Consider the following 18,749-nt stretch of genomic DNA (forward strand, 5'->3'; position numbering starts at 1 on the left):
TCAATATTACAACCTTGCATTAACCCCCCCCCCAAATATAAGCGTTTTTATATTGCCATTTGCCGTTTAGGTTTCACCTGTCAAAAATACCACTCCATAGTTAATAGACACCCCACAAACCGTTAAAATTTTACCACGCAGCAACAATACACCCCCAATTTTTACCCTAAAACATATACCCCTTAATATCAACACTATGTTAAAGACCATATACAATTTTATATATAATACTATATATAACAAGCTTCTTCTTTATTTATTTAGATTTCAATAAAGCTTCCCCTAACATTCTATAATTCCTCCTAATCCTTTTCGACCCTAATGAACCCTTCGCTAGACGCCAGATCTTCCCCCATGCTACCTAGCATCTTCTCTACTCTTCTGATGAGAAGCATTAAGCTTCGAAATGCCCTGGCATAAGGAGTCCCGTCTATCCCTCAAATTTTGCTTGAATTCCATTATTCAATAAATGATCCATTCTATATCTACCAATATATAGTTTTGTGACTTCATTTCATACTATTGTCGTCTTATTGTATAAGCTCCAAAAATAATTGTTGAGCTTTGCATTATCCGGATAAGTCTCCCCTTGTGGAGTTGAACTTCCTTTCTTCCCCTTACGCATTAAGCTATATATATATATATATATATATATATATATATATATATATATATATATATATATATATATTAATTAAAATTAGATACTTGCAAACTTGGTTACGTGAAGATTGCCAATATCTATAGCGAATTTAGTGTTGTAGGATCGTTTTAACTCAAACAGCATACCCAGTAGTCAAGCTGCGCCTGCATCCATATCTTTATTGTTACTTACCTCCGATAATCCGGCAGTAAATCGTTATAGAGCCGAAGACATGCGTATCGATCATTCATTGTTGATGGATTTAGTTATTGTTTGTTTACTGTAATGAATTAATGGCACCCGCGTCTGCATTAGAAACATGTGTACCTGGTTCGTGGAGAATTTCAATTAACCAACACAAAACCATCGCATATGGCGAATAAGAAATCAAACGGGAAAACTGGAACAATCTAATATGAAAAGTCAACATGAACACTATAAAAGAGGATGAAGTGTTTGATTCCAGTATCATTTTGAACAACTAGCAAACAATGAAGATGTTCATCCGTATCTGCTATTTAGTGTTGGCGTTGGCAGCTTTAGGTTGGTTCATAAGTTTTGCACCTTTTTTATTTACATTTTTATTTTATCAACATGCTTTCGATTTTTGGCTAGGAACAAAATGTAGCATCTGTTCTGATAATACACTTCACCTTTTCTGATCTCAATCAGTGAGGGATCCATTCTTTTAGACTGGGGCAAATTTAAATTTTTTGTTCCTGTCCAGAGAGACTCTTTTGGGGAACTGGATTTCTCACATTAAAAACCGACTTGTGTCCGCCCTCGTGGGAAGGCGAGTAAATAGGAACATAATTTATTGAAATCCTTTTAAACAATTAATCACACAACCTTAACATACTTGCGTAGATGTAAATCGTACATTATATTCCCTTTAGCGTCTATTTAAGGTGCTGGCAACTGTTGAACGGCTTTTAAAGATTGACTTCCAAACTAATTTATCTCTACCTAAGTCTTTGTTTATCCCTCTTTTTTCTCAAATCCATCTTTACCATTTTCCTCAATGGTTTTGTTGGGCTTCCGCTGTAAACTGATCCTGATACCTTAACTGTTCTACATTTATTAACTCAAAATCTCTCATTCATTCTTTCAATGTGACTATACCATTTAAATCTCCTGTTCTACGCACACTTTTCTATACTGTCCAGGTTTACTTTTTCTCCGAGATAATCAGATCTTAGCCTGTATTTACACTACACAGCAATCATAACATTTTCAAGTCAATCATCTCCATTTCTGTCATCATCATCGTCGTCGTCATCATCCTGAGTACACGTGTCCAAGAAACTCTTCCCTTAGTCAACAAAGCAGCCGCTCATCTCTCTTAATTAGTTGATGAAGTCTTGTGAAGATGGTTCTAGTGGTGATGTTGCTGTCGCAAAGATCTTGATATTTTCTTTCTTTATCCGTGTTATTGCTGAAAAATAGAGGCAATTACACGGAACCCAAAACAACTCCATAAATTGCTTCCAAAATTTGTATTGACTTCTAACAGTAATATGCAGCAAGTACACTAAGATAAACTGCATCTTTCCCCACCAGTCCCTGTAGGATGGAGGAAGACCCGTAACCCACGTCTATTCATTTTGACATCAAATTTTTGATGCAGGCATTCTCTCTCTTTAACATTTCTGTCACGTAATTCCTCCTATAACATAATTCTTTGTCACATCGTCATAGGTTCATAAGAGTAGTGGTTGATCGGCAGAAATCAGAAGCTCAAAGTATTAATACTTGGGTGTCTCTGGGGCCCAAATATAACACTCTAATCTACATCAATGATCTCCCAAATCACACCCTAAGATCATTCGTAGACATTTATGCTGACGACACTACCATCTATGGCAACACTTCAAAGGCCGTAATTGATCGAGTTCTCTCTGATTCTCTCTCCTCTGATCTTGAGCACGTGGCACCATGAGGAAAGAGGTAGCTGGTTAGTTTAATGCATCTAAAACAAAGTTTCTATCTTTACATCATCAACGAATGAATGGCTCTCGTCTTGGGGAGGTTCCATGTTTTGACAAACTTCTGAGTATGACCTTTACGCCTGATCTGAAATGGAATACGTACATCAAATCCGTTGCTAAGGTCGCTGGAAAAATGGTGGGATCATTATACCGCTCCAGTAGATATCTCGCTGCTCATGCAATTCTCTAGCTGTATAAAAGCTAAGTACGTTCAAAGATAGAGTACTTTTGCTACATCTGGATAGATGTGGAGGGTATGGCTTCTTCTCTTCCCTGCAACCTCTTTCCCACAGAAGAGACTTGGCGAGCCTGTCTCTACCGTTATATTCATGGCAAGTGCTCGTCTGAGCTCCAATCTATGGTCCCCTCTCTCTGAACTTTCTCGAAAAACACTCGTCTAGCTGAAACCATTATCAATAATTTCCCCCATTATTTATCTGTACCTAAACCTAAACGTAGATTCCATGAACAAAGCTTCTTTCTTAGAACTTTACGTCTGAAGAACTCTGTTCCGTTTTCCTCCTTTTCAACTGACTGTCTTCAAGTCCAACGTGGACAAGTTCTTGATGAACCATTCCCTTAAGTAATCCAATTTACCAAATTTCCACTACCAACAATGTCTACGATATTGTCCTATTGACTATTGTACACTCATTAATCCTTATCTTCGAGTGGCCTCCGGGCCTTGATAAGTGGTGACTCCTTTGTAACTTGTTATTCTCTGTTTTAGTTAAAAGCCACTGGTGTTGTGCACAAGTAACTTTAACAATCCATACCGACGAAAGTTGAATCAAGTGATTTGAATGCTAACAGAAACATTTCATATACTCTTTTTGAAATAGAGCACCTGTCCTATGTTTGAAAATTACTTGCTTGAATCATGTTTATTATCTTCGTCATTCTTGTCGGTAGTGTTTGAATATATGGTTAAGTGGCAGGTTTAGTCATTAAGAACTGCTTTAAAGGTTCACCGCTCACTCATTTTTAGACAGAAATTCAAACAATTATGACAGTTTATAGATCACTTTCTCAGCTATATTATGAAAAGAAAATTGTCAATTTTAATTCCGTAAAACAAAAGTTATGATGAATTTTCTGGTGTTCAAAATCGTAAAAATATGTAAGGAGGTGAGCTAAGCTTTTTATAACTGGTTTCTATAGCAACCATGTCGCTTCAGCGACTAGTGTGGATACTAATTCGATGCTGTCGTGAACAAAGAAGTAACAAGTGAAACAGAGAGGATTAAAGCATGAAAGGGAGATAATTGGTGGATTTTATTGAAAGCAGACGAGTGTCGTACATTGTTATTACATATGTGTTTATGGGGACAAAAAAATAAGACTAAAATTAAACAAAGAACAAGTGAATATATTGAAAGCCTGGAAAAAATCATGGATTACAATAGAAAAATGCGAACATGGAACCTGATATGATTATGCTTAAAATTGGAAAATAAAAGACTAGTTGTTAAAACTGTAAAAGAAAAGGGCAAGATATTCTAGGAAAAAATATAATGCATTCATAATGTAAAATATTTCAGCATTAATAATTTTTAAAAATTCAATTTATAACATTGTATAATCAATTTTTATGCTGTATATTTGAAGTTATACATTTATTATATTTTCTACTAGAATATCTTGTCCTTTTCTTTTCCAGCTGTAACAACTAGTGTCTTACTTTTCCATGTTTAAGCTTAAGTTTAACCATATTAATTTTCATGCTCGCATTTATATATATATATATATATATATATATATATATATATATATATATATATATATATATATATATATATATATATATTAAATACAAGGACAGAAAACTGAGATGTAGTCTTAAATATCCAGATGGTTCAAGCAATTTCACTAGTGTTGCAACAAACCTGACAATCAAGTTGGCCTAAAATCATATGATCAGAATAAGTCAAAGGGTATCCTGTAAACTTGTTTTTGTTTATATTTTTTAATTTGTTTTTGTTTTAATCTTAAATTAATTTTTATAATAGTACAAAAATATCAAATGTTTTATTTTTGTTAAACAAAAACGATGAGAACACATGCAATAACAATATTCTTAACATGATTTATGTAAACGAGACTCGAAAATGGACCTCCACTTTATTCTCGGGGCCTCATAACTTTCGCTTCCATTATATTGTCATTTAGTTCTCGCATTTCAAGAACGATATTTCTGGCACAGGAGGAAAAATTGATTTTTACTGTGTCGAATCTGTTCATCTCACATTTGTCATCAGCTATTTTTACTTGAATAGTATTTTTATCTACACATATCAAGTGGCTTCATGCATTGTCTGGATTGATTTCCATAAAGAAATGGTCATAATTTAATAAAATGTTTCTAATTTCAGAATGCCAGTCTGCTTCCATCCGTCATATCGTTGGTGGATCAAACGCCACTGAATGTGAATTCCCTAATATCGTCTTCCTGGATATCATAAAAGGCCCACTCATGGACCTCTTCCAGTGTAGTGGCTCATTGATTGACAACAGACATATTCTCACCGCGGCGCATTGTTTGTAAGTATTGAAAACAGTTTTAATTTCCAATCACACAACTTCGCCATCTTTCCTTTCGTTTTTTCAATAGTAAGTGAAAAAAAATGTAAATCTTGGAAAAGCACGAATCTGGAGATTTCATTAAAAATAGAGAAATCGTGAAATAAAACCAGAAAAAAAATCAACAGCTGATTCAGTTATTCGATATATTAAAAATATTAACTTTTACATTTAAATTAGCAATGTTATCCGGCGTTTCCCAGAGGAATAGATAATGAAATAGAAAAAAAAAACCTTTTAGCTCACTCTCCGGCTATCTCTCTTTTCTCTTGACCTCACTCAGACTATTCTCCTCTCTACCTCAGCCGACAGTCTCATAATCTCTCTATCTCTCCCTAACCCTATCCCTCTCCCTACCTCATCCTCTGACTGTTTTTTGTCTCTGTACCTTACCTCTCTACCTCTCGATTATTCCGTTTTCTATCTTACTCCTCCAACTCTCTCTCTCTTTCTCTCTTTATATCTTTCTCCCACTATTACTTTCTGTCTTCTTTACACATCGATTGTCTCCTTCGTTTTCTTATCTCTATATACAACCACCCCTCTCTTTATCTTAACCTCTAATTGCTTAATTGTCTCTTTTTCCCTCTCTTTCAGACTTACTCATTTCACTGTCCTTACTTCTACCCCCGACTGCCTCTTCTTCACTTTGGCGTATATTTCAATATAATAGAAAAGATTGTTGACTGAGCGTTTGACCTTTTTTAGTCTATTTTTTTTAAAACAACGACAAGTAAAAATGACAAAAATTAATTGTACTTCCTTCCCGCCACATACTAATTTGGCTCTTGCTAACCACAAAAGAATGCATATTACAGTTCTTCTAAGACCTTAACTAGATCGAAGTCAAACTGATTTTGATGACACAAGACTAGTAAGTGTATCTTTGTTTTTGACTTTTAGTTGGACACTCAGACAGAATAACAATGTTACTTTATATATTAGAACAACACTTCTCAACCAGGATTTCCTTAAGAACAAAACAAACTAATTCACTTGGTTATTCTAATATTATTATTATTATTATTATTATTATTATTATTATTATTATTATTATTATTATTATTATAATAATAATAATAATAATAATAATAATAATAATAATAATAATAATAATAATAATAATAATAATCACGCAGTCCTTCATAGCTGAAGATGACTAGTCAAGGTCTCGGTGCTTTATCCTACTGTGTTGTAGCATTCCACGTTCAGTGAGGAAAGTTTCCTCTACAAGTAGTCCATGGGTAATTACCAGGGTTGTGCGTTTGGTAATGTTTTTATTCAGATCTTGCCATTATTCCTATCTCTATTTCTGCCTTCCTTTGTAAATGCTAATGCGCCAGCAACTTCGGTCTGCTGCTAGCTCTTCCTAATTTTTCGTGTTCATTTCATTGCGTTTAGGTGGCAGTTTATCACATCCTTGTTCCAGAGCTTCTGCCCAGTAATCTTTCTGTACCCATTTTCAAATAGGATTTTTGGGATGCGATTGTTTTTTTTTTATTTTGGCCACATGTCCAGTCCATCGCAGTTTTGTGGTGGCGAGTATGGCTTCTATGCTGTCCATGTTGGCTCTGTTGAATACTTCAACATTTGGTATAATAGATTGTAATATAGATCGATTATGAAATCAGTATTAGAAAGAAGTGGAAGACATTAAAGGCGACCGAGACAGCAAATACATCTTAGACCACGCAAATATTGTTGGTGCTGACTGTATCTTGGGAGGATAAATTTACAATCGCAGAAGAGAGAAAGATGAGAGATTTGGTGATCTATAGATCGAGTGAAAAGGGATAGATTATTAAGTATTATTATTTCGCTGTGGGTGTTCGATGATATGTTGGGCGAACGCTAATCAACACACTGCGACATCGTTTTTGTTGTACGAGGGCAGAAGTAAATAAATTGTCGAGAGACTTACAAGTGCATTAGTTAAAACGTCAACCTGGATCTGTTTGAAAAAAAAAAAATGGCGGGTCTTGAACAAAAAAAACAGCTTATATTAGTAAGTATCAATTAAAGGACGAAGCTCTAAATTGGTTCTTCCTGATAACCACCGTAATAGATCTGTTAACTATTGTGCACTATAAATGTTGCATACGACTTATTCTAATTCATTGTTATCAATATATATAACAATGATTGGGAATATATTCAGTAATATCTGTACGGTTTCAGTTATAAACCGCTTTTATCAGTCGGTGCTAATACAATGGACAGGACCTGTACATGTCTCTATTTCGATCGATGACGTCACATGAACATCGCATTAACCGGTGTTAATCTGTTTAAATAGATGGCGTTACTAAATTATGACGTCACCCACTCTACACGGGGATAAACTGAAAAGGTCCATCAAATTTTATGTGTAGTATATACTAAACTGCTAAGAGTATAGAGTCCATTAAATATGCTGGCAACTGTTGGGCGGCTTTTAAAGATTGACTTTCAAACTAACTTATCTCTATCTAGGTCTTTATTGATCCCTCTTTTTCTTAAATCCATCTTTATTATTTTCTTCCATGTTTACGTTGGCCTTCCCCCCTGTGAATTGACCCAAGTATCTGAACTGCTCTACATCTATTAACTCAAAACCTCTTATTTGATGGATCGCGTCATCAATTTATGGCATCATTTATGACGTCTTGTTATCATTTTATTGTTATTTTTATTATTATTATAATTATTTCTATTATTATCTTTATAATTATTTTTAAATTTTAATCATTAATAATTAATTAATACTCTAACTATTGTTACTATTATCGACTTTATTATTATTATTATTATTATTATTATTATTATTATTATTATTATTATTATTTATGTATTTATCTATTTATTTATTTTCAGAGAAGGCGATATTCTTAAAATCTCTGCTTGGTTTGGTTCGCTTCATACATACGAAATGTCTCATGAGAAAATAGTTTCCAACTTTTCTGTTCACGAAGACTACAAGGAAACTAACACAACCATTTGTAAGTAACGATGCATTTGCTATAACTATTGTATTACAATCAGAACATGACTACGGCTGCTGCAGTTTACTTCGTTGAATGGCATATTAACTCTCGAATATCATTTAATGTCAAATCTGTATTCTATATACCTATATGTCATCTACGAAATACCGGTCTTGTTCCTGATTTACACATTTAATATTATTATGTACACACTACAAACACTATATAAGTTAAATGATAAAATGATAAGACTCTTTATTTGTTATATGTGAATAATAATAATAATAATAATAATAATAATAATAATAATAATAATAATAATAATAATAATAATACTGGGACCTTGGGGAGGCTTATTGCCACTCAGATTCGAGTAAAGACCAGTGGTCGCTACTAACGAGACATCAATTGTAAACAGTTGTTGCAATAACGCAAATTAATTTGCAAATGGTATCGAAAGAGGTTGAGAGTACTGGAAATCTGGGGAGACTTGTTGTCACTTAGACTCCAAGGAAAACCACAAGTTACTCTCAAAGAGAATTCTTTGATGATAGCCAGTGTGAAAACTCCTAATGAGTGATTAATAATAATAATAATAATAATAATAATAATAATAATAATAATAATAATAATAATAATAATCTGAAATATTTAGGAAACCCCTTGAATACGGAGACTAATGCACGTAAGCCACATGCACGGACTACAGGAGCTACTGCAGAGACAAAACATGAAGAAGCCTTACATGGAACCAAGAAGATGCATATCCATAAGTTCTCTATCCTGTCCCCCATCCCCTTCCATTACCCAATCACCGCAACCCACAAAAAAGAATGATACCAAATAGCTGAGAAGGGCCAAGGAGGATGGAAAGACCGAGGAGAAAGCACTAACCAGACCTCCGCTGGATAACTGTGAATAGAACTGAGACCTTGGGGAGGCTTATTGCCATTCAAATTCCAGTGGAGACCAATGGCTGCTGCTAACAAGAAATCAACGTTAAGTGGCTGTTGCAATAATGTAAATTAATTTGTAAATGATATACAGAGGTGGAGAGTACTGGAAATCTGGGAAGACTTTTTGTCACCCAGCTTCCAGGGAACACCAGGTCTTGTTTTCAAGGAGAGATCTTTTAAGACCTGTGTGAAAGCTCCTTGTGAGCTAATGATGATGATGATGATGATGATGATGATGATGATGATGATGATGATTTTATGAACATACGAGGAATGAAACACTTTATTTAAGGAGTTAAGCAAATACTATTTCAAGGTAAAAAAAAAAAAAAAAACTAACTAACGATACGTTTCATATAGATAGAGTCCGACCTAGGAAATTGCAACTCTCTCCCTTTGTCACAAACATCGTCCATGGAATGTGAGGACTAAAGGATAAAATAAGGGAATCGAGAGTTACGAGGTTGCCGAAAGTAAGCCTAAGGGCCACTTTCTATTCTTCTTAATTATTGAATATTAGTTAAATGTGTAATGATAAAAAGTAACGTTTTCCTCAAAAATACACAGTGATGTTTTCTCGTAATTTAAATAAAGATAAACTGCGCATGTACTCCAATTATCGGCGTAGATAAGGTTCAGTTCAAAGCGAAACGTTTAACCAACTCAATAGAAACCCGAATAGAATAATAATATGACTTTTACTATTCATTTTTATCTTTGATGTTGTTTTTCCAATTACAGTTAATGATGTGGCTGTTTTGAAGTTGTCTGAACCAGTTCATTTTAACGCCTGTTTAAAGTCGATACGCATGGCAGACGCAGGAGAAGAACTATCGAAAGATTGCGTGATTGCTGGGTGGGGCAAAACTGGCGGTGAGTACTTTTTATTAGTTTCTTTATTTGATATAAAACTTTCGAATGTCTCAAAAAAGAAATTGGTGATAGGTCATTCTTTTCCATGCAGACAATTGTGTCTACACCTACAATAAAATTTCGTCGAGGCCGGGAACTCCAGTTACTTCAGACTTGGAATTATTTATAAATTCGGAATTTACACTAATAAGCTAGGAAATTATCCCGAAATCTCTTTATATTTCCGAGTTTCATTGTACGATGTTCTCAGTGCGGTTAGACTAGCACTCATCCAAACTCAAAGATCGAACCTACATCCATCTAGTTGATAATTGACATCTCTAATCTCAGGCGCATGGAATCGGCGCTCGCAAATGATTTACCCAAATGTTTATTTATATAAACATTTGATCGCTGATTTTACAGTGCTTGACTTGTTTGTTTGTTTATAAAGACCTTCGCGCACACGCGCACACACACACACACACACACACACACATATATATATATAAATGTTAGCCCCTTTAATAACTCAGTTCTTGTTGAGCACTTTAAAGTTGAAATGAAAGTCGGTCACTTAAGCTCGCATGCGCAGATCATGATGTTATAATCATTAGATCACTCTGGACGGATGTTACGACATAAAAAATAAATTAATAAATGTTAAAATTTAAACGGCGTTTCTCGCGGTTGAAATTGGCCGTGAGATTTGTTCCTTGCTAATGGAGTCGGAGATGACTTTGTGGTCGAGTTTGAATCTCCCGACCAGCAGTAATCGTGTTACCTTACACTGATGATTCCCGAAAGGATAAAACACGTATACATACATAAAACACGTATATATATATATATATATATCAGTATATCACGTATATATATATATATATATATATATATATATATATATATATATATATATATATATATATATATATATATATATATATATATATCAGTATATCACGTATATATATATATATATATATATATATCAGTTGAAATAAAAAGTTGGTCAATTTAGCCCTTATGCACGGATCATCATATAATGATTAGATCACTCTGACAGACGTTAAAAAGCATTTAAAAATAAATGCTTAAATGTCAACAATATTTCTCGCAGTTAATCGTGACACCCTGCAATGATGATTTCCGAAAAGATGAAACACTGGTGTCTGTAGAGATTTAATGATTATTATAGTAAATAATTATATGTTATTCAATTTAAATCAATGTTAAAGTTTAATTGTCTAAAAGTCTTTAGTGAAAGCACAGAACGTCACTATCAGATATTGAGGTGATCAAGATATGTAGAAGGCTCTTCTTGGGTCAGATCACTTACAGACGGTGTGATGTATAGATGCCCAAGAAACTGCTGTCCTCGGATATAACAAGAAAACTAAATGAAGGTCCAATCTTTTATGGTTACGTGGTAGACACGTGTTGTGTAAATAAAGCTGTTCGATAATCCCGAATTAATATTTATAAACCACATGTTTCGTAAATTACGATAGATTACGTTAATAACTGCATTCTACTTAATAGTTTTTTTTTATGTCAACTATAGTAGAAATCATTTGTTTAGTAAGTAATTTAATGAACAAGGACAAATTAAAATACACATTGAAAGTATTACTGATTAAGGTTCTGAAGTTTTTAGACGATTGCTTATATTACTTTTATTGATCGGACTATGGGTGATAAAAAGAGATAATCCCCTGTCGATCTTTATTAGAGTTGCCTCCCCTTTATCAAGCAAATTTTACACAAATACGGAACAATAACCATAAAATAGAGACTAATAATAAAAAATACGAAAATAGCTACGGCGCTAGTAACTTTTCTCTTTTCTTTTCCAAACAACTAGCATGCCTGAGGACGGTCGAAGGCCAATCCGACTGAAAAGTTGCACAAAAACACTCAGAATGAGAACAATAGTCCGATCAATACAAGTAATATATTACAGATTACATTATATATTTCAAAACTATTACATATAGCATTATATATCTTAAAACTATTACACCCTACATTATATATATCAAAATTATTACAGAGTGCATTACATATATTAAAACTATTACAAACTATTAGAACTATTACAGACTACATTATATATATATATATATATATATTCAAACTATTACAGATTATTAAACTATTACAAATTACATAAGATATATCAAAACTATTATAGATTATACTACATGTATCAAAACTAATACAGATAACATTTCATTTTACACCAATTCTTATAAAATGATTCTCTAATATAATCCATGTTTTAGTAACACCTTTTTACAACCTATGTTTTACTTTAAATGTAGAACATCTCGGAGCATCTCCATATTTGCAACGTGCCGATGTTCCCCAACAAACTCCGGAAAAGTGTGCCAAGATCGATAGTAATATAATAAAACAACATATTTGTGTCGGGACGTTCATTAAAGGCGATAAATCAACTTGTCAGGTAAGAAGCATTCTTTTCTTTTCTACTTATTTGAAAACTGTTAATGGATTTCCTACTCTCTTATTAACAACATATTTAGCAACTTATTTTTTTTATCAATCGATTTTGTTTTTACAAAGATTTAAAATGATTTTATTATCTATTAGCAGTTCAGCCCGGATTTACTCGTGCCCTATGTACTGTTCATAACTTTATGTGCATATGTGTATATATATATATATATATATATATATATATATATATATATATATATATATATAAGTTTGACTCATGACCAGGCAACCTACATTTAAAATTTCAAGTGTTTAGACCCAAAATTGGCAGAGGAGTTAGGTAGAGTCTGCAAAGGGCAACTCTTTCAACTTTGACCTCTTAGCAGCCAATTTTTTGCCCCAAAACTGATTTAATAGCTTGCTGCATGTTTAAATACCCTTTATGTAAAATTTCAAATGTTTAGATCCAAAATTGGCTAAATAGTTTGCTAGAGACCGCAAAGGAATTTTTTTTTTAACTTTGTCCCCTTGGCAGCCAATTTGTCGGCCAAAAATTGATTTAAAAGCTTGCCGTATGTCTGAATACAATTTATGTAAAATCTCACATGTTTAGACCAAAAATTGGCTGAGAAATTTGGTAGAGACCGCAGGGGTAAAATTTTTTAAAACTTTAACCCGAATTTTGACCCCTTAACATTTATTGTTTTGGGCTCAAATCAAATTAAAAAGTTTGATTCATGTCCAAGTAACCTACATCTAAAATTTCAATTGTTTACACCCAAAATTGGCGGAGGAATTTGGTAGAGTTTTCAAAGGTCAAATCGTTGAATTTTGACTCCTTGGCAGCTAAATTTCTGTCCGAAAACTGATTAAAAAGATTTTTCCAAATCTCAATACCCCTTATGTCAAATCTCGATTCTGTAGACTGAAAATTGACAGAGTAGTTTAGTAGGGAAATGTATACACACAAACAATTTCACTTTTATAGATATATATAGATATCATATTTCGTTTAATCTATTTGTTCCACTTTTTCGCAGAAACCACTGAGCCAGTTTAGCTAAAACTTTCTGTGGACCTTTATTATGATAAGGTACAGCGAACTAAGCATTATGACACCCTTTTGATGTACAGTCATAGATTAATAAGAATGATAAGAGATTAATAGGAATTAGTATTTAATGCAACTATCAATTCGACATAAAGCATCCATTATAAGTCAACATGCAGTAACTTTAATTCATTTTTAGCGGTCCAAAATGTGCAGTATGTATGATAATTATAATTCTATGTGTCCGGTTAAAAGTTAACAACTACACAACATACGCTTATAAATTATACGTCATCTGATTTAATGTAACTTCTTAACAATGTAACTTAAAAAAATAGGAGTTTTTTAAAAATAAGTTTCTAGACCTTTTTCATATGGGAAATTTTATTGATAGTACACACAAGAACCTCTAGTTCCTTTCGAAGTAATCTCTTCCGGCTGCAATGCACTTGTACCGTTCCAACAACTTCCAAAAGGACCCATGAAAGTCCGTTTGTGTGATCGTGTCAATTACCCTCGTCACAGTCTCTTTCATCCCCTGAATTGCCTCATAACGACAACCTCTAAGGTTTCCTTGAGCTTAGGGAATAACCAAAAGTCACAGGGAGCAAAATCTAGACCTCGTAACAGAAGGGCCTCGCCACTTCAGAAAAGCAGTGGATGAATAGGGATCGAAACTGCAAAGTGGTTCCGCCAAGTGGTGAATTAGTACTGGATCTGGTAGCACACTAAAAGAATGTTTCCAGAAAATGTTGGGTAGCCTTGCGTGTTTATATTAATTGTAACAGTTTTAGAATACAAATTTATTTATTGTTTTACTTGCATTTCGCTAACTACCACGAAACACCCATGTTAGATTTTGAGTCATTTTGTATATAGCGTTGTTTCACTATTGTAAGTATGTTTAAAATTAGCGGAGGAAGATATGTCCAAACGAACAAAATTTCCAGGTATTTTTTCTGAATAGAAGAAGTATCTGATTTCAACGACATTACCAAATTATTTTTTAGTTGTTCCCCTTAAACACTGATTCGTAACGTGCTATTACGATCGCAGATATATATTCATAGAAGATGCATGAGAGGGAAGTTGAACAGCAGTTCATATTACATTTAAATTTATGCATGTTGGTACGGCTGAGGAAACTGGGAGTAGATAAAGAATTCCAAAGATTATTAGGCCTCTAGGGACTTCAACATTGAAAGGACAGGATTTTGTTGCTCGTCAGGTGGGTCGAGATATTCATCGAAGCACATTCCATATGTAAAACAAACACGAGAATAACACCGTGGTGATACGACAGTGGCTGGGGTTTGGTAGACAGTGCGGGCCCTATTATATTAGAAATACGTTTTTTTTTATTCTGCCCTTAACTGGGATACTAATGGTTTTTGCTATAACCTAGACGTGACAACAATACTTCCATGCACAGGCCAATAGTGACTTACTAGAGATATAGGATCAGATAAGTGTGAAAATCTTTCTAGTTCGGTAAAGGGAACCTAGCTACTTCGCGGCAGATTGAGCAATACCTACTGTGTACTTATAATACTATACTGTGTTGCCTGAAAATGTCAGACCGAGGATTTTAAAAGTTAGACTTTTAGGAAGGGTGCTATCGACTATAACATTCGATGATTGGAAAGGTTTCTTATAATTATTAAAGAAAAAGGACTTTATATTTATAGCATAAAATTTGACTATTGAGCTTTATGCACCATTTTGCTAGTCAGGAGGCCATTTTCAAGGATTCAGTCATTCCCTTGCATTTGTAGACATTCGATTTTCCCTCCTGCTGGAAATAGAGCGTAATGTCATCAGTTAATACGCCCATCTCAAACGCTATTGAATCAGAGAACATCAGCATGATGGAGTGTTTTGGAGGATGTACGGCAATCAAGCATGACTCGGTTGTTTCTTTTAGCAAAAAATATTATTATATTGTATAATCATCCAGTATTGGCGCACATGTCGATTCTTCTGAGAATACGTTCACATCAACCATGTCATAGGGTTTGGAAATATCTATCGTTGTCGCTCTAATCTCAGCTAACTTATCGAGTGTGTGATATATGCGATTATTGGTGACCGATGGGATATCTAAAAATAAAAATATGTTGCCTAAATCCATACCTGTGGCCAGAGAAAAATCTAGCATTTTCTTAGGTGCGAACTATCGCTAAATTATTAAGTTTTTTTGTGCGAAGGGTGGGGGGAACCCCTATGGAGAGATAATGTTGCAAGTTAATTAAGGAATCCTGTCATATTCATAATTTCTCATAAGGAGGATAATTACGATGATTTCTAAAAACGTTTTTTCTCTGTCATCGGAATACGATAAAGTAGAGACAGATACACAACTGTTTAACTATGAAACAAAAAGAGAGATTATAAAGAAACGTGGCATGCAGGGTTAACGTAAAGTGGTTCTCATACTTTTTTCAATCAGATTTTAACAAAAAGATATGTTTAAAAATGTCCTTTAAGAATAACAGGGGATCATTTTCGTATAACATAGAAAAGACAATCCCTACAAACTGTTCTAATGAAATCCTTTAATCATCTGAGTAATAGATGTTTCAATTGATGACAAGATTATTAAATATAATCGCATCTTTCTCTGTTAAAAGATCTAGGTCCTGATTAATGGCGTATATCTTCTAAAGATCACATTAATGCAAGTGTACCATGATGCATGTCAGACCCTAAAATGTAAACAAGCATAAACATTGACTTAATATCATTTTTCCATTATACAACCGAAAACAACTTTTACTTTTACAACAAAAACTATATTTACTTATTTTTTTATAAGCTGGTTTAATGGTTATCGTACTTGACTCACTGTCTTTAGGTTTTGGTTTCGATCTTAGCTCGAGTTTTTTTTTTTTTTACTTACAAGAACTGAACTGTTCAGAAAAAAAAACATATACTCGCATGCACATGTCCCAGTTTCTATATTTATTAAAATATAATATTATGCGTATTTTACGACCGGGAAAACAATATATACTTATCTTTTATATTATTATATTATACTATATTTTTGAAAAAATATCTATCTTATTACATTTTTAATTGAACAATTAGAAGCACACGAAGTAATTTTTGTTTAATATGATATCATTATTCTAATTTATTTCGTAACGTTGTAAAACTTTTTCGAGATTAAGTGTACAAATAAATTCCTATTTCTAGTCAATCATATAGTGTTTGTTTAATATTTATTTTTTTCACAATCTAAAGACGAAAACCATGCTTTTTTATATGTTGACGATTTTTTTTTCTTGGTGGCAAATAACTGGCTACGCTATTTTACTTTAAAACATAGGAAAGAGAAAAATGAAGGCGTACTTATTTTTCTTTTAAACTAACTCTATTTGTTGTATCGATAAACATTATTGTCTATTTCATCTGGCAGAAAACTGCACTTAAGTTCGTTTGGTCACACGATAACTAATTAAGCTATGCGGGGTAATTATTTTTATGGATTTTCTATGACACGATCCCGAAACGTTTGCGGTTCAAGGATAAGACAGAGTTTCCAGGCAACCACGAAGTAAGACGCTTACACTATCTTACTACCTGTCGATTAGACACTTCAAGCACAGTTATCTTCACTTGACAAAATATAACCTTCTGAAGAAGGAAAGTACTATCGGCAGCCGACACATATACACACCACTTAATTCCTTTCAACAAAATGACAAATTCACAATTATTACCTCTGATCATATAAACACTCAACTGTGTATGCAATACATATTCCTAAACAGTAGAACCCCGGAATACGGTGGCCCTAGGATACGTTTTTCAGGTTACAATGTGGAATACTATGTTTTTCCGGTCCCTGGTTATGGTATTTGCCCCACCTTACGGTGTTATTTATAATATTTTTTAATTATGCACATGTGTATTATATACTGTACTGTATTTTGTTACTAATTTTAATGCCTATCCTAAGGTTTTAATGTACTTATATAAATTGTTTGCTTATAGAAAAGTCATGTTTTCCTTTATTTTTAACAATCCGAAACTATGAATACATTTCATTCCTGTTTAAAAATGATTATATTTATTCCGAACAAAATGACCCTCTCATTTGACGATATACACAATTTACGTTACAGAGTCTTATAATTATATGTACCCAGCTCTGATCGGATTGAGACTTATCTATTATCGAGTGAAAGGCTAAGAAAAAATATACTGGTCAAATTGGGACGTGTAAATACTATTTGTATTAAAAATAAATACTATGTCTTTTTGTAAGAAGGAAATATAAATAGTTTAAGACATGCTGTAACTAATCACGCGACCGATGATGATGATGGCTTGCAAGGTCGAATAAATTAGTCTTGTTAATGTGAATCTTTTTGTTCGCGTTCATCCATTCATCTCAATCCGGTTTTTGTATAACAACAGAATAGTAAGATGGTGCAAGGTCCACGACATATTGCCCAGATACCAGATATCAAAGTACTAATAAGAGGAATATCCAACAATTTCCTAATGTAAAATGAACAGAGAACAATATTTTCCTATTAATTTCTTTTATCATTATCTAATATGTAAGCATTTTTCTTTGTTTACAGGGTGATTCCGGTGGACCACTAACATGTACAAGTCAGGAAACAGGGGAAAAAGTGTTAGTGGGTGTCGTCTCGTATGGTTGGACGTGTACGGAGGGATTGGCCGTATTTGCTCGAGTCACTTACTTCAAAACGTGGATTGAACAGCAGATACAAAACATGCAATAAGTTTAACCATTTCGTTAAAACCATGACGCTTAACGATTAATAAAGTCCTCTGAAATCGCATTTTTTTTGTGTAATAATTTTTATAGATACTTAACTTGCAAGCACATCCAGCGTTGACCTAGATTTGATATTAGGTTGTCCCAAAAGTTTGTAAACATTTGCTAAAAATTTAAATTTTACTCGCCAAGAAATAACAAAAAAAAAATTAATTAATTAAATCTTCGAAATAAAGACCATAATTTCGCAAGCTTTTCTCCAATCGATCTGCAAGCTTCTGCTTCGGTGAGTTTTGCGGATCTTAAGCGGCTTTTTTGAACAAAATCAAGTAGCTTAAAGTGTCGGTGAAATGTCGATTGGTCAACTCCAGTTTCATCAGCCAATTCTTTAGTGCTCAATGAAGGCTCAGTATCCAATCCAGTTTGCAAGTCTCCATCATCCAACTCATGAACAAGGCTTATAATCAAGATTTATGTCGCCAGAATCAAAACGTTTGTAC

General features: G+C 33.5%; 1 protein-coding gene across 1 annotated transcript; it reads left to right on the forward strand.

Moving 5' to 3' along the window:
* Positions 1 to 1,097: 1,097 nt before the first annotated feature.
* Positions 1,098 to 18,313, forward strand: LOC145296245 (chymotrypsin-1-like). The gene is made up of 6 exons (XM_080142458.1): positions 1,098 to 1,186; positions 5,004 to 5,172; positions 8,065 to 8,189; positions 9,872 to 10,003; positions 12,307 to 12,449; positions 18,089 to 18,313. Exons 1-6 carry the CDS (start codon positions 1,135 to 1,137, stop codon positions 18,251 to 18,253), a joined length of 786 nt encoding a protein of 261 aa, XP_079998584.1. The 5' UTR covers positions 1,098 to 1,134; the 3' UTR covers positions 18,254 to 18,313.
* The last annotated feature ends 436 nt before the right edge of the window (positions 18,314 to 18,749 follow it).

Source organism: Euprymna scolopes, chromosome 16 (assembly GCF_053919585.1).
Source record: "Euprymna scolopes isolate OS-2025 chromosome 16, ASM5391958v1, whole genome shotgun sequence".
NCBI lineage: Eukaryota > Metazoa > Mollusca > Cephalopoda > Sepiida > Sepiolidae > Euprymna > Euprymna scolopes.